The following is a 20,145-nucleotide window of genomic DNA, read 5'->3' as shown; positions in this document are numbered from 1 at the left end:
TTGTTGGAAGCCGATGATGAGTGGATACAATGCCTAGAAGAGGCGGCGATAATGAAAACCGGATATCAACTGCGGAGGTTGTTTTGTGTAATTCTTTTTAGAGTGTCATCCGTTACGACGGATCTACTTTGGAGCAAATTTGCATCGAAAGTATATGTGATGATCTTGGACACCGGCTTCGAACAAAACATGGCATCCCGTGATCCAAGTGATGAGCAAATAACAGATTACGGCTTATATTTGGTGGAACAAATCCTTTTAGAACGGGAAGACATTGGAAGATTTCCACCATGCCAAAGCAAAAGGAGGATTGGAGCAAAATTGTTGGCAATAGGCTCATTTGGGAGCAACGCCAACTTCAAAGATGAAGGCATAGGAGAAGAGGTCTTGCGAGTTGATGTGAGTCGCCTTAATGACTAACAACTTCATGCTTACACTTGTGGATCGATTCAAGATATGGTGACAAGGGCAAACTTTTCTTTTGAATGGAGCAAATTGGGTACAGAAAAACTTTTTTGTATAATACAATTGCAAAGGCCTGCCGCAGCATGGGCCTTATTGTTATCATGGTGGCATCATCAGGAATTGCATCTTTGTTATTGTCTGGTGGACGCACTGCTCATTCTACATTTAAAATTCCAATTGATGTGATGGATACCACTTTTTGCGGCTTTGCTAAACATTCCGACCTTGGTGACCTATTTAAAGAAACAAAACTAATTGTTTGGGACGAGGTGCCCATGCAACATAGATACTGTGTTGAGGCTGTAGATAGAACACTTCAAGATATTTGCGGAAACAAGAAGATATTTGGTGGTATCACTACAGTTCTTGGTGGTGATTTTCGACAAACACTACCTGTTATACCGTTAGGCCAGAGAGAGCAATTTGTTGGTGCATCACTACGACGCTCTTTCCTTTGGAGTTATTTAGAAGTTTTGCACTTGGTACAGAACATGCGGCTTGAAATGGCGGAGTCCGAGAATGTCGAATTCGCCGATTTTTTGTTGGAGGTGTGTTATTAATGCCTTCTAATTATAATGGTTTTTCTCTATTAGTTCCATATATAAACGAACTATTTTAGAAACTAATGAATTCATTTTTTGCTTTGATTCATTTAGATTGGTTCGAATCCCAAAGAATGCGTACAATTACCGAATGGAATCCGCAAGTGTACCAATATCCAAGAACTCATATTCTCTGTCTATCCCCAATTGGATGTTATGGACACACCGTCTCCAAATTTCTTAACTGATCGCACTATTCTTGCTGCCCGTAATGATGATGTGAGTGCAATTAATGAGGTTGCACTGAATTTGTTTCCTGGTGAAGCGCTTGAGTATTTGGCTGCAGATAAAATTATCGAAGATGATATTGATAATCCAAGTGGGGCTCACTATCCCACCGAGTTTCTGAACTCCCTCGACCCTTCTAGCTTACCACCTTTCAATCTCAAGTTAAAACCACGGATGCCCTATAATGTTGCTTTCGGGGAACATAGCACCTAAAGATGGCCTTTGCAATGGGACACGACTTATGGTGCTTCAATGTGCGAGTAAAGTCCTTCAAGCCAAAATTTTGACTGGAGAGAAAGCTGGAAATCCGGTACTCATCCCAAGAATATCTCTGGCTCCCTCAAATTCAGAGTTGCCTTTCAAACTATCAAGACGACAATTCCCTGTTCGACTAGCTTATGCCATGACAATTAATAAGTCGCAAGGTCGGTCGCTGAAATATGTTGGCATTGATTTGAGAGGAGTTTTCAGTCATGGGCAACTCTATGTGGCCATGTCCGGATGTACTTCTTCAAAAGAATATCCGCTTTTTCTTCCACCTAATGCAAGAAATTGTACCACAAATGTCAGATATACCGTAAGTTCTTCTCTAAGAACATCGATACCAATGAGAAAAAGGTGAGTGAGAAATTAAAGAATGTTACTTTTATTGGTTTAGAAATTAAAGAATATGTTGTATCCATATATATGCTATGTAAGTTTTATGGTAGATTTTTTTTTTATGATAGCGTGGATACTTAAAAAATAAGAATAGAGATTATTTTATTTTGAGAACCATCTCTTTTTGTAAACAATATGCTAAATGTATCAAGTCTAAAAAATCATGTGTATGTGGTTTGTTTTGCGGTACAAAGTTAAATTGCCATAATTTTTCAGCAACATGATTGTAGTCTTTGCTCTATGGCGCATTTATCCATATGGTAGCAGAATGGTGTGAAAAGTATGCATAAAGGGGAGAATGAGAGAAATGAGGAACTCGATAAGTGGGCGTGGAGTATTTATTTTATTTTATTTTTCTATTTCATTACTAGAATTAGCCCCAGGTGCAAAATTATGCAAAGTCTTCTTTAATATTTAATGAGTTGTCTTTTAGTTTTAGAAGTAATTTGTGTTATGTATAAATATGAAGTTATATATTTTGGTATGGTTGATCTATGAGAATTGTATTGTTTGATTTTCAGGTTATGATAGGATTTAGGTTTTTGAAATGTTGAAAATACAAAGGAGACTCTGCTGAATTTTTTTATTTTTAAAAAAAAAAAAATGATGATGCTCTTAATTGAAGACTCTCTCCCTTTATTTTCATCATTCTTATTCTGATATGTACTGAATTAATGAATGTATAAGGGTATGTGTAATGAGTTGGTTTGTGAGAAATGAAATACATAGAATTGCAATAATTAAACTCACTTGAGTATGCGTATGAAATGGTTATGAAGTATAAAACTGTTGGAAATGGTTATATCATCGATCCAATGCTACCATAGAGATGGTCTCTCTTTTGGGGTGTTGTTCAAAAGCAATGTGTCTAGAGTGCCGACTGGCACGGGCATTCACTAGTAAACAAATAGGCAACAGTAAACTATACACAGGGCATAATACAATTAATTACCAACATGTTTTTCCAAACTTCTAAACCATTAGAAGAATCAAGATTTGGCATTATGCCCGCTGATAAACACCTAAATTCAATGACCATAATTGCTGTAAGAAGCGACGTGAAAAGAACAATGACCTCAAATAACTCACTCATGCTGCCTATATGGAGAAACACCAAATCAGCACAATGTTATTTTTAAAGACAGGATCTGACCTATAGACCTTTATCCTGAATAACCGAAAACAATATTAGCGGTAGTAGGCCATGTGCCTAGATGATCTGAAAGGAGAGTTATCAAAGGCGGAAGCCTTTTTAAATTGGGGAGAAGCGGCTACAAGTTTATTTTCCCGCTTGGTTTCAGAGCGGAGCCAGGACTCAACCACAGAAAGAAGATTGCTGGCATTCTTCAATTCAGGAAGCTCAACGAGCTTCTGCGACCTTCTCAATTCTCCATCCTGGATGTACGCTACATCTGTGGCCCATGTCTCCAACCCATCAAATATATGTGTTGCATAGACAATTGTTGCTCCTCTCTGAATGGGAGTTAAAACATCCAAATTAAATGGGAAAGAATTTACTCAATTTAGCAATCAGCATTTCAGTGTTGGAACTTATTACACATACCTGTTCACACTCTTCCTTAAAAAACTCAAGCAAATCCATCCTTGCAACAACATCAAGATCAACTGTAACCTCATCTAACAACAACACCTGAAATTGGGGCTTGGCAATGGTCATAATCACTGCTGAATTAAATTTGAAAGAACATTACAAAACAGCGGATGTACATAGAAGCATAGATTGCCACAATACTAAAGTTAAATCTGTTTGTAAACCACAGCCACGTTACTGGACACCTGGTCGCATACAAACAATGTCCGCTAACACCAAAGAAAAAAAAGAGAAGCACATCCTGAAGAAAGAAGTTAGGACATGATTTTCCATCAAATTGATGATAGCGAAATGCGACACAGCCTAGACTAACACATATGAACAGCCTCCTGTTATCAACGCATCAGATGAAGTGAAAACTACTAAGATATATTTATTTAAGCCGGGTAGACAATTACATAGAGTCACTTACCTAAATAAGGATAGACCATGACATGAGACCCCTAGCTGTTCAATGTGGGACTAGATTCCCAAACTGATTTCTATTTTCAGCCAAAACCAGATGCATGTGTTTGCTAAGCCCATAAATCATGTATACCCCAGAAAGCGCAAAGTAATATGCTCAGTCAGTTATAAAAAGCTTCTAGATTTGTGAGTGAGGTAACAAAAGGTTTAACCACCTGAAATGGATGAAGAAGACCCATGCAGATTTGGACTCTGCGTCTCTGTCCATCTGATACTTTATGCATTCGCCACTTCAGATCAATATCGAGAAGCTCAATCAGATTCTCCCTCCTAACAGGATCTATGCCTTCAACTGAGCTTTTTTAAACAAAAGAAAATTGAAAATCATGAAAGGAGACTGTGATCCTAAAACAAACAATATAATCAATATACATATATAAATCAACAAAAAACTCCTTCAATCACCATTCACACATCAAATGAACTATCTTTGCCATTGGCCTGATACAAGTAGTACAGAAAACTGTTTCCAAGAGAGCTAGACGTGTCTATATAACTTACAACTTCAAAAAGTATCACCAACTCTTTGATTAATGATAAAAATGGCATCTCTTAATTTTGGAAGATAGCAGCCTTGTTAGTGAACACATTGCAGGAGAGCCCTTAGCACTAGTGAAGTGTTTATGACATGGAAATACATTGTTATCCAACGATAAACCCTAGGAATCAACTATCACGCTGTCTAAGGTAAATTGTGGCAACAGTTACTGTATTAAAACGGCATGCAAGAGAGGCATTCTACCTCCAAATATCATAATGCAGCAGAGAAATCTCCTTGGAGTGGGATATCACCCTGAAAACAAGCCAACCCATGTAGATTATTTTTGGTACAGATTTACTGTAAGGACGACAGGTAAAACGAAACAAAAGTAAGACACACTTAAGATCATTCATAGTGTTTCTTTTGTCGGGAAAAAGAGCATCATTTCAAGAAGAACAGTGAGACGTTATCAAAGTAATCTACATTTACTGTTTATCTTATCAACAGATTTTTGTTGATTAGTAATACAGAACTAACATTCAGCAAAGTACATGTTTATTTTCGCTTCATTGGGATAACTGTGTGGCGAGTAATATGAGAAACAGAGAAGAACTCACAGCTGAACCAACAGTTTTGCTCCAAGAGCCTCCCAAATAGGCTAGATCTCCACTACATACAAGTTGAGTGTCGTGAAAAGCAGAACAATCTAGTACACGTACTACATCTCTTCCTCCAACCATATGCTTGCCTGCTAGAATCTTCAACAAAGTAGTCTTTCCTGCACAAGTGTAATGTAGTAACATTCACATCAATACAAGGGGACCAAGAGACAACGATACGAACTCATCTGAGTAACGAAGAAGAACAGTTAAATATATCAAATAGAAAGCATTTAAAATTCCTAACTGAAAAGTGTGTGGTTACTCTTATAGTAAAATGGAAGATACATTATAGTGTTAGTCAACAGTCGCTTATATCAGACAAACACAAACCCATCGACTTGGGTCGCAATTTTTGGCAAGGGAAAAATCCATTCTATTCAATTTTTGGCAAGGGAAAAATACCACCAGCAAAGTTGGCTATGCTAGCCAATGTACATGATTCTGCTCTAGCCCATAAAATTTTTAGAAGACAATAATCTTGGCTTTGATCAAAGTATATGTAATTATCCACATAACTATGATTATGATAAACACAACTATGGTTCTGACTTCTTTCACTATGATAGTCATGCTAGTAATGCAGGGTCTTCATATGGTCCTTCAAGCTCAAATCTCTCCTATATGAACTATGGCTGTGGAAATGAAAACAGTAACAGTGGCTTTTCAGCTGGACCCTCAAGCTCAAGCTTCCAGAATTTAAGTCATGGTTATGATATATACAGTGCAGGCCTTCTGATGGCTCTTCCAGTTCACAATTTGGATATCCCAACTCACAGTTTCCCTCCATAAATTTTGCATCAAGCTCTTACTGTCCTTCAGCAAATATTGCCTCCCAAGTCTGTACTTATGACTCCGACTCCAAATTGGCATGCCGATACTGGTGCCTCACATCACATTACTCCAAACATTTCAAATATTGGATCCCATGCTCAATACAAGGGAAAAGACAAAGTTCTAGTGGGCAATGACCAAGGTCTGCACATTCTTAACACTGTTTTTTCTAATGTTTATCCTAGAAATTCCAATACATGTTTTCTATAAAAAAATAATTTACATGTACTTCAAATGATACACAACTTACTTTCTGGTCATTAATTTGTCACTGATAACAATTGTTCACTCGCATTCCATTCAACTAGTTTCTTTTTCAAGCACACTGCCACACAGAACAATTTTTCCAAGGCAAGTCTGACAAAGGTCTTTATCCTTTCCTGTTCAGCTGCCACACATCTTCATCTCCTTCAGCACTTTTGAGCAATAAAGCTTCCTTTTCCAACTGGCATCAAAGATTAGGCCATTCATCTTCTCGAATCCTACATCAAGTTCTTAGCAGGAATAAACTGGTTGTACAACATAGTACACAGTCTTCTTCATTTTGTAAAGATTGTCAATTAGGTAAAAGACACAAGTTGTCCTCTCCAGTTTCTGTCTCAAAAACTACTTGTCCTTCATATATTTTACATATTTACTTGTAGGAACCCTCCCCTGTATGTTCTATCAGTGGATTTCGATACTTTGCTACTACTGTTGATGATTTCACATGATATTGTTGGATTTACCTTCTTGTTCTCAAATCAGAGTTCTGAAATATATTTGTTCTTTTCAAAACCTATGTTGAAGACCAACTTGGTATCAATATCAAATGTATAAGAACAAATTGTGGTGGTGAGTTCACTAGTTCTAAATTTCAATCATTGCTAGTTCATTTAGGAATTGAACATCAATTTAACTGTGTGCCCACACCCCTGAAAAAAATGGTGTTGTTGAAAGAAAACAGACACCTTCTAGAAATGACTAGAACCTTACTAGCTCAATCTCATGTTCCAACACAATTTTGGTTTGAGGTTATCCAAACTGCTGCTTTCCTTATCAACAGATTGCCTACACCATCTCTACAAAATAGTTGTCCTTGGGAAAAATTATTCAAACAACCTCCAAATTACTCTTTTCTCAAAACATTTGGATGTAGCTGCTTCCCTTGGTTAAGACCTTACTCTCATAACAAACTAGAGCTGAGAAGTAAATATGAATGATGTATCAGAGAGATTTTCCTTGAATGAATCAATCATATTATAAAGTATTGATAAAACAATCATACGAAATACAAAAGCAGTGAAATATGAGTCACAATACATCAAATTCAATTAATATCTCAAATCAAGACCAAATAATTACAAGGAAAAGATTACCGGATCCATTTGCACCAACGAGAAGACAACGAGATCCAGGAGAGATATCGAGATTGAAGTCAGCGAAAATAGGAGGTTGATTATCGTAAGAGAATTGCAAACCACTTACTTGAATGCTTTGATTGTTAGCTTTCCCCATGTTTTTTGAAGAGAAGAAATGAGAGGTTTTGAATTGGTGTGGTTGGAGAGTTTATGTAGTTAACTTTGGGTATTTATTAGCCGCTCAAATATGGTTGTTGTATATAAATAATGCGAGCAAACTATAGGTTATACAAATGCCACGACTTCCCTCTCTCTCTCTCAAAGTGCAATCTTTCTTGGTGGAAAGCAATGAAGAACAAGATGCAAAAACCTATAGTTGCATCTCTTATACCTTTTTCTTCTTTCTACTAGTTTTGTTGGCTATAGTGGATGTCTTGGTCTGATCCTGTGTTTACCAGGGAGGAAAATTTCATGCCATCACTTCACAACGAGGGCCTTTCTGCCCTGACATTAAAGCATATATCTACCCTGTGGAGCTTGCTGGATTAATTTGGCGTTTATCCTATGCCGCTTATCCTACTACTAAGATTACCGTAGCTTGCCAATCTGCTAGTGTCGAACAGAAGTAACAGTAGACGAACAGTGAACAACCAAGGCGTCGATAAGACTGTTCTTAAAGAAAGATTTCGCCCCTTCTACTGGTGCAGAAAGACTATAATGGCGTCTTCTCCTCGCAGGATTCAATGGTTACAGAATGCTGGTTTTGCACTAATCAGATTTCTTTCCAGAACGGCGTAATAACTCTCTCTAGCGGCTGACCAGTAAGAAGAGAAGGAGAAGTTTGGATTTTGTTTGTACGAGATCTGTTTTTGTCAGTATGTTTGATCTGGACGCACAATCCTGATTATATAGAGAGTCACGGTCGGTTTCCAGAAACAGAATAGGAAACAGACTCGAAACAGAAATCCAAAACTTGCTCCAAAAGCAAAACAAGTTTAGGCAATAGCAAGCTACTACCCACTAACAAGATTAGTGGTAGCTAAGCAATGTGGGACTATCTTCTAAGTACAAAAGTGGAGAGAACACTCAAAGTTCTCCACCTCCACTTTGCTCACTCTTAAGTAGATTGAAATACAATAAAGAGATTCCAATAATCCCCTACTATTTCAAAATACTTATAGTTCCCTACTATTTTGGAATAGGATATTATAAAAGAAATGGTTTACGAAATGCCAAAGAGAAACAAAATTACAATGCCCAAGATACTGGTACCTTCCAGGCTTGAACCAGTCATAGGATAACATGTCTTTTCTCACGTGAAAACGGTAGATTAAAAAATCTTTGAACCAACTTCCCTTATAGTGAAATAGATGACACACACCTACATTGCTTTTTCATTATATGTCAGTTCTGCGGTGTTGCACTTTTTGGCCCTGCGCTGCCTGTGTTCCATGAATGCTCTAGAATACTTGCCCGAATACTCATAAGAACCGACCTAGTTCTACATTAACGTAGGAGAATTTCCATCAGGTGTACATTGCAGTTTAAATACACCACCTTATTAAAATATGGGCTATGGAATCCAATAAGAGTTAAAAAACTCATCCTTACTGCAATTCTAGTTATACAAAGTATATTATAGTACCATCTCGTCATAGGGTGGGACATCTCATAAAAATAAGACGATAGTACTGCAGGACGACGAAATGACTTGTTTTCCCTTTGAACCTACTTCATGGGATCTCCAATCACATAGGTAGGGTTCTCGTCAGTGTCACCCTATATATGGGCATAAGTCTCAACCCCCTCGACGTATAACCACTTGCCTCCAAATAAGTGGTGTGGTTAAACATGTGGCCAAACTAAGTCCAACCTAATATAATCTCTAGTAGCTACTTGATTAAGTTATATCTCAAATTTATATGTATTCTTTTCCCATTGCACATATTTCTTTATATCTTAGCTATTACAATGAGACAGTTGCAAAGCATATACACATCAAGAGGCTGTTTAGAGCCAATGAGAAGATTTGCCAAGAGGTTGTTAACCATTTTAGCAACATCACATGCCTTTTCTAAAGCGATTAGCTTGGATGATATCCAAGACACTCAATTTCCACCAAGGGCAAACACATAAACACTACTGGATTCAGTTTATAACATATTACGCTTCCAACAATGATGGAAATCTACTAAACATAAGTACATAATCAATAGCTCCGCTATAGTACTTGGATAATCTAACAGTATTCACATGCCTTTTCTAAAGCGATTAGCTTGGATGATATCCAAGACACTCAATTTCCACCAAGGGCAAACACATAAACACTACTGGATTCAGTTTATAACATATTATGCTTCCAACAATGATAGAAATCTACTAAACATAAGTACATAATCAATGGCTCCGCTATAGTACTTGGATAATCTAACAGTATACATTCAATGTTCCTTATAAGAACAATGGGTTATCAACTCAGTATGCCATTAATGTAGGCAATGTCATGTCTCACATATATAATCCATCAAGTACAATATGCTACCAATGATATTGACATATTTAGTATGAGAAAACACAAATAAATTATTTTTCATAAGATGGATATTTGCCATAAGAAGTGTTGACACAGTCTTACTAACGTAATACCCACACTTTTCAAAGAAAATATTTCTACTAAGTGCTAAAACAACATAATGAGACCAACATGAGTTATAATTCCTATATTCACCAATCATTCAATTATGTAGTGCCCGAAATTCCCCTATACTATTTGGCCGGTCTAGTTTAAGCCTTTAAGGTACGCTGTGGGTTTCAACCATATTCAAACGTCAACATCTTGACAACTGAATATAGCAGTTATAGAAATGAGTTTAACAACATAATGAACTATCATTTCCAATGATAGTCTATTATGTGTTTCAAATAGGAATTTCTCTATCTCATACACATTCTCAATGCTAGCACTCATGATATTAAATCATCTAAACAAAGAGAGATTAACACATATGTCTTACTTTACTCTAAAGAAAGTACACATCTTTATCAACAACGGTACTTTGACATCCATACGACACCAATATATTGTTGAATTGCTCATGCCATTTATGGGTGCTTGAATCAACTCATACAAAGATTTAACTAAATTGTATACCTTAAGCTCATCACCTGGTATTACTTGGTATTTTAGTTCCTCATAACTACTTAACTAGAGTCTTTAGAATTTTGAAGAAGAAATTTTAGTTACATGAGCAAGGTTCCAAAATAGTATAAATCTTTTCTCTAAGTGAAACCCCTTGGCTATTATTATTAGCCTTGTATTTTGCAATACAATTATCACATTTTAGTTTTCTCTTGAAGATCCAATTCAACCTATAGATCCCCAAATAGGTAGATTAACTACCTCCCCTTAATGATTTGTGTAAATCAAAAGTCCAGTTTAGAGGAGTTGTATCCTTCAAAAATGACACTTCTCATAGACAGACAACTTCCTTATAGGTTAATGAATCTTCCTCAAGAAACATATAAACATCATCACCGTGAATGGTAGATATACTCACTGATAGTCTTCCAAATTTCTTGTTTAGAAATTATGGGATTCTCTTATGTAGTTCATTATAAACATTCAACCACTCTATGCCAATTTCACAAAAAACACAACCTCAAATAAAATTAGCATATAAGACATTCAATAATAGTGTGATATCTACAAGATTGTTATCACTGATGCCAACTGAAAACAAACATCACTATTATGAGTTTCACCAATGAACATATACTAGATAGTTCTAGGTCTCAAAAATACTTATTTTAGATTCATTCACAATAGCCTTAGCAAGACACCCCTCAAATTTTGAAGCATATTTTTGGATAGACCCAAAACCTTTCCATACTTTGTAGTTTAGTGTCTTTCCAGTTATCTTGTGATAAACTATGGTAAAATAGTGTCATACATATGAGTTATAACCCCCCCACAGTTCAATGGTTACCCAACCTAATCAAACTTACATGCAAAACACATTATGCCGCTACAAACACTAAAAGAAACAACAATAATAATATGCACTCTTATGACAAGAATATACTTTACTAAAGTCTATGATTATGGATCATATTAAACATAGTTATATTATGTTTACGCTATCTATATGAAAAGAAATCCACAAATAATTCTAATGAATTTTAAAGAATAGAAGAATTAGATGAAAAAGGTTTTACCCAAGATAATATCATTATCATTCTTCTTTTCATCATTCAACATTCCAACTTATATAGTGAGACAATCCACGCACTTGTACATCACCTAGCCTATTTATTCATAGTCATAGGAGGATAATGTCTAATAAGACAATCTACAAGTGTTACATCTCCTTGTCTAAAATAGTCACTGGATGATATTGTCTAAGAAGACAATCCATAACCTTACATCTCCTTGACTAAATTAGGTTTAGGAGGATATTAATTATTTCTCATATTGTTTTCTCTCGTAGACAACGATGCTCATTACTTAATAATATATGACATGGTTAAGCTTCATGTCAATGTTAAATAATGCATTCATGCCAAACATGGTTAATATCATATTATAGGTTCAGGAAAAGTAAATTTTAACTGTACCCCTCACAACAAAAGGTATATGATAATAAGCAAATCAAGCCACTGAATATGCAAAACAACTAATGACTCCACCTCCTCTTCTTACATAAGCTCAAGTAAGATAGAATACCCTATCAACAAGATCTCAAGTACAACCACAACATCTAATGCCTCAACCCATTAATGTCTTCAATTAGAAAAAAAAGAAATACCAATAAACTATCATCAAGTTCAAAGTAAATCCACGATAATTAATATACAAAGCTAGCATGCTACAAAACCTTAACATATGTTATATTAGATATAAGCTACAAGTTACTTCATCTAATATGTATTTTCACAACATTATAATTATAACCATCGTCTAACAATACGTACACTCAATAAAGATAAGCAATTATGCATTGAATACATTATAATTACTACCAAAGATTTGAGTGTGGTTGATATTAACTGTCTTCAGGTCTCTCTTAGACCATCTATATATATCTATATATGTACAAAGAAAATTAATATCAAACTATTTCTAGTCAAACCAATTAATATCTTAGTGATAAACACGTATAATTTGTTGACTAGGTTATTAAAGAAGTTTAAGCTTAGGGATTTCCCTCCTAAGAATAAAAACTAGCATGAACCTCAAGGCAAGAATATCATCATATAATCAAACCAAAAGAATTGCAAAGAGTGAGAGAATACGATACCTAACCGATTGAAAAATCGGATTACCATATTTTCCTCTTTCTAGAAAAATAGTTCAAAAGAATTGTAATACTGAACTAGCTCAAGACGAATTGGGTATCAAGCCTTATACCACTGGAAAGCTCTTTGAATCAGATATTCAACACAAGACGCAGATTGCAAAACCGAGCTCTAAGCTGAAAGTTATAGCAGTTTCCGTAACGAGTGACACAGCTGTCAAAAAGACGAACTTTGACGTTTTTCTTGATAGAAATCTCATATTTGACTCCCACAAACATAGGAGAAAGGTCTACAACCATATAGGGTTTGATAAACCACAAAATATCAATAAAGATTTAATCTTTAATTGGTTTCCCTAACAAATACAAAATTATTAGAAAATTTCTAAAGTCATAACCTAAAAACACAAACAATAACTCAAAGTAAAAGACTTATCTTTTAATTGCCGTATTAAACCACTTGTAGTGTTCTGGAAAACTATCTAAGATCAATAAACTGATTAACTAATGAAGATTGAAGATTGAAATGATGATGAAATAAGCCTTGGTTATTGATAAAAAATGGCGGTTACAAAGTTTTTATTTTTCACTCTATTTCGCTCTCGTTTTACAGTTTTCTGTGGAATGAACCGAATGAATCTGATCGTCCTCCCTCTGGTCTTTATATAGTGTTCCAGTTGTAGTCTTGCCCAATCATTTCCTGCCATGTGTCCCTTCTTTTCATCCTCCTCTTTTTCCCGCTTTTAACCTGCAAAATATGAACTTACACGATAGATGTCGATATTTCGAGTTATTTATGATATATGGGATGGAATATCGGGTTGACGATATTTGCCCACGACATCGCTCCCTCTCGAAACTTTTAAATTTTAATATCGAAAATTTGAATGCTTCGAGAAACAACCGGGCAAAAACAAAAAAAAATCAAACTGAAAATTCAAATTATCAAGTGGTTATTGATAGGAACGAAAAATCATCTCCAAATACCGAATATAAAACTCGCTTTCACTTTCTCTCTCTTCAATTATTCTCATAAAAGCTTGAAAACCTCAAACCCCACCACCATTAACAACCTCTTAAAAGCTTCGTCTTGGAATTATTCGTTGTCTTTTTCACCAGATTTCCTTGCAATCTTGTCAGGTTAGTTAAAATAAACTTCAATATACTTTTTGCTATCATAAACACTTCTCTTTTCCTCTATTTACTTTTAATAACACATCTATTTCTCTTCTTAAATTAAGATAGTTAGGGTTAGGGTTTGAACTTAAATATTTTGTCTGTACAATCACCTATACTAACTAGATTTTAAATTATAATTTTTTATCTGTTTCAGTATAGCTAGGAGAAAAACTTGTGTTAATTTTAGGTGAACACTCTCGAAACAATCTTGGCTTCGACATCAAGATGTATGCTTTTGAGACACACATCCTCACCTCAAAATCCGACATTATCACCACGAAAACTCGATACGAGTCTAACAAATAAAATATTATACAATTATACTGAATATAACGATAGTAGTACCGATGAAGGATATAATTCTAATAAAAAATTTATTGTTTCTAGTGATACTACTATGTCGAATGATGGTATCGAGTCTGCAACTTGAATCAACTCTTCTTCCTCAGCCTCAACATCACAAAGGACTGAGACTGATGAACCAGCTTGACACCCATTGTATCTTGTTGATTGCTTAGCATGCCATCCTTTCGAGACTGTGACCTCAGAGTCAGAGCGCGAAATCATGAAAGATAACAGCATATGGAGTGGTGGTTTGAATCCTTACTTTCCAAAAAGACCCAACTTAGACATAATTAGAGCTGTATACCAGATACTAGATACTGTCACTCTCTGCCACTATGCTGGATGTAGGAAAGGGACTAGATGCCAAAGTGGCGATGCCTAGACAATCATCATCACTGTTGGGCAACTAGCTGCTGGTTTGCGACTCCCCTTAACTGACCTCGATCGAGAGGTACTGAACCACCTAACCATCTCTCCTAGCCAAGGCACTGGCAATTTTTAGAGACTGAGCCCAGTAGCTATTTTTATCCCAAGAAATGAAGCAATTGACGGGGTATCATAAGAGTGAATCGAGATAATGATTGTAGATGGCCACTCTATTCTATCATTGTTTTTGGTCAATGGGAGTTATCTGCTTCTATCATTGTTCCCTCATTGGTACACCATGTTTTTAATCTTAGAGGTATGTTATCTATGACCCCCTCTCTTAAAACAAAATTTCAACACTCCATCTCGGACCTTTTATCTGACTGACATATCCTTTTGCCCTTGTTTCAGTACTAAGACCTGCGACTTTGCAAAGTCGCGGAGAATCTTCTAAAGTAATGGATCTTCTGAGAGGCACTGACGAAGAAATAACTATTAGAAATAGTGCTGATTAATATGGGAATCCAACCTCGAATGTCAATCTTCAAGATGTCGATAATTATGTTACTCCTTTATACACTTTAAAGAGTAACGTGCTTAGATGTCAAGATCCTTCACTTCCCTAACCTGTTATACCTTCCAAAACTGTTACATGCTCATTACGGCCTTGTTCGTATGAACAAGGATTTAGAAAAACTTTTGATTCTTTAGAATTGCCTGTTAACACTCCTCGATATTATTTTGATTATATGATAAATGGTTTTAAAATGACTGAAGACCTCTTTCCCAAAATCAAACAAGAAGTTCCAGACTTCTATAAGTATCCACTTTTGCAAGATGTGGTTGATCACCACTATTTATTATACATAGATATGGCATCTCTCATTCCTCATGTTCAAGACAAATCAACCAAATCTATGCACAAGTTTCTAAACACGAAAAAATCAACAGGTGGTAGTTCCTCCCAGGCTCCTACCTCTTCCGAAGAAAAACATGCCGATATCGGCCTTCATTAGAAGAAAAGAGAAGAACCTTGTTCCACTGAAGCACCACCAACTACGAAGGTATCTAAGACTGCAAAACCTGCCACCATTGCAGCACCAGTCTTAGTGCCTTCGAAATCTTTAGTTATTCCGACCACAACTTGACCTAGTACTCCATCCACTACTTCTGGATCTTCTTCATCTGAAGTTTTTGTTGCTGATTTTGTCCTTCGTAACCAAACCAGACCAGAGTTCTGAAATCTGTTTCTCTTTTTTCTAAACCTCCGACACCTGGACTCGAAGAGGCTCTTGTTATGAACACAATTCTTCCTTGAGATCGATCAGCGATGGCTGAGATTCCCACTGCTAATTGATTTCACATTTTGTGTTCGTCCATCGAAAAAGTAAGTATATCCCTTTGGCTTTATTCTTTTATTGGTTTGCCCATTGTTTATAATGTATTCAACTGTTATACTCTTGATTGCAGGCTAAAGTTGTTGTTGTCAATCAGTTTGAGCATGATATGGTTTCTCTTCGCCTTCTCAAAGATGATATTGAAAAATTGAAACAACAAAAAGAACAACTCCAAAAAGCTCTTGAAGAAGAAAAGAAAAACCACGCTCTCACCACCACCAAACTCCATGCTTCCGAAACTTCTTGTCGATCTGCTCAAACCGACATGAAGACCTTTATTGATGAAAATCTCGAACTGACTAAGAAAATGAAGAGCTCCTATGCTGATATGGAGGCAAAACTCGAACAAGAAAGAACAAACTTTGCCAAAGAAAAAGCATAATTGGTGGCCCAAAAAGCTGGACTTGAGGCTGAAATTAAAAAAGCCGATCTTGATCTGATTGTGGCTAAGGACAATATGAAATATTGTGTTTCCACTATGAAGAGTTTCAGACCATATCTTCCTGCAGCTATTATTACTCAGTATAATCTTGAATCTAATGATGAGAGTGATAGGCTGTCCGACACTGCTGACCCTGATGTCGAGACAGTAGTTGTCGTATCTGCTACCCCTGCAACTGAGGCTAACCCCAACGTGACTGTGGCAATCCATCCTCTCAATCTTGAGTCATTCCATCTTGATCCTTCTACCTTAGAGGGCATCGAAATGCTTGATGGTGTCAACTTAGATCTCGAATCCAGATGCAACCTTCCTAGTCAAAACCAAGATTCCACCCTGAGCTAATTTTTTCTCCAACTTGTAATTTTGATACAATGATTTGTCTTATTTTGCCTTGAACTTCATTCGATATATGAAATAGATCTCTTTTGCTCCTTTTGGCTTGTTTTTATTTACACTATATCTGTTATTTACCCTATATCTGTTAATAGCCTTTCAATACCACTCCAACTAAAAACAGTATCAATGGATACTTAGTAATATTTTGAAAAGAAAATTCGACTTTTGATACCACTCCCACTAAAAGCAGTATCAATTGATACTTAGTAATATTATGAAAAGAAAATTTGACTTTCGATAATCACTCCAACTAAAAGCAGTATCAATTGATACTTACTAATATTTTGAAAAGAAAATTCGACTTTTGATACCACTCCCACTACAAATAGTATCAATTGATACTTAGTAGTATTATGAAAAGAAAATTCGACTTTCGATACCAATCCAACTAAAAACAGTATCAATTGATACTTAGTAATATTATGAAAAGAAAATTCGACTTTCGATACCACTCTAACTAAAAGCAGTATCAATTGATACTTAGTAATATTATGAAAAGAAAATTCGACTTTCGATACCACTCCAACTAAAAGCAGTATCAATTGATACTTAGTAATATTTTGAAAAGGAAATTCGACTTTCGATACCACTCTAACTAAAAGCAGTATCAATTGATATTTAATAATATTTTGAAAAGAAAATTCGACTTTCGATACCACTCCCACTAAAATCAGTATCAATTGATAATTAGTAATATTTTGAAAAAGAAAATTCGACTTTCGATACCACTCCTTCTAAAAGCAGTATCAATTGATACTTAGTAATATTATGAAAAGAAAATTCGACTTTCGATACCACTCTAACTAAAAGCAATATCAATTGATACTTAGTTTCGAGATCGATATATCTCTATAAACCCTTGTCTCTGGACCTTAAATTTTGACCTGGTATCGAGATGAAGATCTACAGATCATCAGGATTTTTTGTTTGACCTGGTACCGATACCAGGATTCGAACTCATCACCTTGCTTGAATTCAACTTTGGTAAATACCCATGTAACATTTACTCAATGTAAACATTCATATTAGTAATAAATAAATTCAACCAATTGGCTCACAAACCAATCATGCATTTAAGCTTTATTATCATTTAAACCTAAAAATTGTCCTGCGCACAAATAACCAAAAATTACTTCTTCATTAATTTTTCTAGTTTTCTGAGTAATCATCATTAAATTCCCTCATTTTCTTGCTAATGAAGATTAAATTACCTCATTTTCTTACTAATCACCATTAGATTGCCTTGTTTTTGTACTTTTTACTACTATAAAAAGACCATCATTTGGATAATTCTAAACCATCTTCTACCCTTTTTTTAACCCCCATTACAAACTTCCTAACTATTCTTGCTTTCTTTATGGTTCTCCCTGACTGGTCTCATTGGTCAGACTGTCCTACAACCGAACGTTCAGACGATGAAGAAGATCAAGAAGAAGAAAAAGAAGAAAATAGAAAAAGACAAGGAAGAAGAAGAATATGAGGATGAATAGCTTCGAGACCCTACTGTTATGAAAAAAGTAAAATGGGTATTTGACTGATGGTGACGATGAGGATGACGGTGATGATGAAAATGAAGATGAAGATGAGGATGAGGATGACGATGAAGATGAAGAATAAGGCTTTTTATATGTTTTTTAGTTTTATATCAAATATGTAACAGCCCTGTGCTGCTTATGTTGTTTCTTTTTAATAAATTATTATTGTCCTAATTTTGCTTTAATACCAAATTTTCTGTACAACTCTATGACATGGCATTTACAATTACCTAAAAAGAACAAATTTGAAATTCGATACCATTCCCCTGATATAATTGGAATAAAAAAATAAGAAAGGAAATATTTCTTATTGTTACATACCTTAGGCGTTTGCCTCCTTTTTCTTTGACCTGGCATCGATCCTATGATACCACATATTGTAAGATTTTCATTATGATCTTGACCTTATATCGGCATTTCTGCCAAACAAGGATTTTTTTACCTGAACTCGACAGTGCTGCCAAGAATGGGATTTTTTTACCCGAACTCGACATTGCTGCCAAGAACTGGATTTTTTGACCTGAACTCGGCATTACTGCCAAGAACTGGATTTTTTAACCTGAACTCGACATTGCTGCCAAGAACTGGATTTTTTTACCTGAACTCGCATTGCTGCCAAGAACTAGATTTTTTTACTGGAACTCGACATTGCTGCCAAGAACTAGATTTTTTTACCCAAACTCGACACTGCTGCCAATAACTGGATTTTTTTACCTGAACTCGATATTGCTACCAAGAACTGGATTTTTTTTATCCAAACTCAACATTGCTGCCAAGAATTAGATTTTTTGACCTGGCATCGAGATGAGGATCTACAGATCACCAGGGTTTAGGTTTGACCTGGTATTGAGATGAGGATCTACAGATCACCAGGGTTTGGGTTTGACCTGTTATAAATATATAATTCTAGAGATACCAGGATCTGTGATATTTGCATAGATATTGCTTTTGGAAATACCAGTCTCTTTATTGAATGTATCACTTTGAGAAAAAACACATGATGATACTCAAAATATTCTTTATTGATAAAATGCTTTCAAATTGCTTACATTTTGAGACTTTGGTAATATTACACCTTCAGCCGTTTTTAAGTAGTAAGCTCCATTGATTCCTACTTTGTGAATGATATCAGGCCCATCCTAGCTTGTTGCTAGTTTGCCAGCCCCTTTCTCTTTAGTTGCTTGAGTAACCACTTTCAAGACCAAATCACCTTCTTGAAAATATCTTTCTCACTTTCTTGTTGAAAGCTTTTATGAGCTACCTATGGTATGTGTCGAGCCTTAATCTTGCTTGATCTCTTGTTTCCTCGAGATTGAGGACTTCTACTGCCATTACTTCAATATTTTGGCCAGTCGTTAAGACTTTGGCTCTGGATGTCGATACCACCATTTCTGATGGGGTGACTGCTTCCATTCCATAAGCTAATGTAAAAGGAGATTCACCCGTGGCAGTTCGAGGTGTCATTCTATAAGCCCATAGAACGCTGTTTAATTCATCCACTCAGAGACCTTTCTTGTCTTCCAGCTTTTTCTTGATATTATCCATAATGGTTTTATTTGTTGCTTCTGCTTGCCCATTACCCTAAGCATAATATGGGGCAAATCTGAAGTGTTTCACCTTGCATGATTCCAAGAAAGCTTTTACCTTTCCTCCCTCGAATTGTGGCCCGTTATCCGATATAATGGCATATGGCAACCCATATCGACATATTACTCTTTCGAAAAGAAAATTTATCACATCTTGCTCCTTTATGTGTTGTAAGGCTATGGCCTCTACCCAGTTGGTAAAATAGTCTGTGACTGCGAGCATGAATCACCTTTTTCCTTTTCCAGGTGCTAGAGGCCC

General features: G+C 35.8%; 2 protein-coding genes across 2 annotated transcripts; one reads left to right on the top strand and one right to left on the bottom strand.

Annotated features, from left to right (window-relative positions):
* The first annotated feature begins 510 nt into the window (after window positions 1-510).
* Window positions 511-1,508, top strand: LOC147525346 (uncharacterized). Its single transcript, XM_086579177.1, has 2 exons — window positions 511-1,013; window positions 1,122-1,508. The coding sequence occupies exons 1-2, from the start codon at window positions 549-551 to the stop codon at window positions 1,506-1,508; spliced, it is 852 nt and encodes a 283-aa protein (XP_086435303.1). The 5' UTR covers window positions 511-548.
* Window positions 1,509-2,863: 1,355 nt separating this feature from the next.
* Window positions 2,864-8,220, bottom strand: LOC147525345 (ABC transporter I family member 19-like). Its single transcript, XM_086606628.1, is given in 7 exon segments — window positions 2,864-3,428; window positions 3,520-3,606; window positions 4,188-4,324; window positions 4,775-4,789; window positions 4,792-4,825; window positions 5,131-5,291; window positions 7,365-8,220. Coding segments are annotated over 7 exon segments (858 nt in total). The 5' UTR covers window positions 7,504-8,220; the 3' UTR covers window positions 2,864-3,143.
* Window positions 8,221-20,145: the final 11,925 nt, after the last annotated feature.

Source organism: Coptis chinensis, chromosome 1 (genome assembly GCF_015680905.1).
Source record: "Coptis chinensis isolate HL-2020 chromosome 1, ASM1568090v1, whole genome shotgun sequence".
In the NCBI taxonomy this organism is placed as follows: Eukaryota; Viridiplantae; Streptophyta; class Magnoliopsida; order Ranunculales; family Ranunculaceae; genus Coptis; species Coptis chinensis.
The sequence above is the reverse complement of the archived record's forward strand: the minus strand, read 5'-3'. Positions and strand labels throughout refer to the sequence as shown.

What these genes read in the sequence shown, in the direction of transcription:
- LOC147525346 (XM_086579177.1), top strand. Translation starts at nt 549, where the DNA reads ATGGGCCTTATTGTTATCATGGTGGCATCATCAGGAATTGCATCTTTG. An exon ending in TCGCCGATTTTTTGTTGGAG is followed by an intron (nt 1,014 to 1,121) that starts GTGTGTTATTAA and finishes TGATTCATTTAG; the next exon opens with ATTGGTTCGAATCCCAAAGA.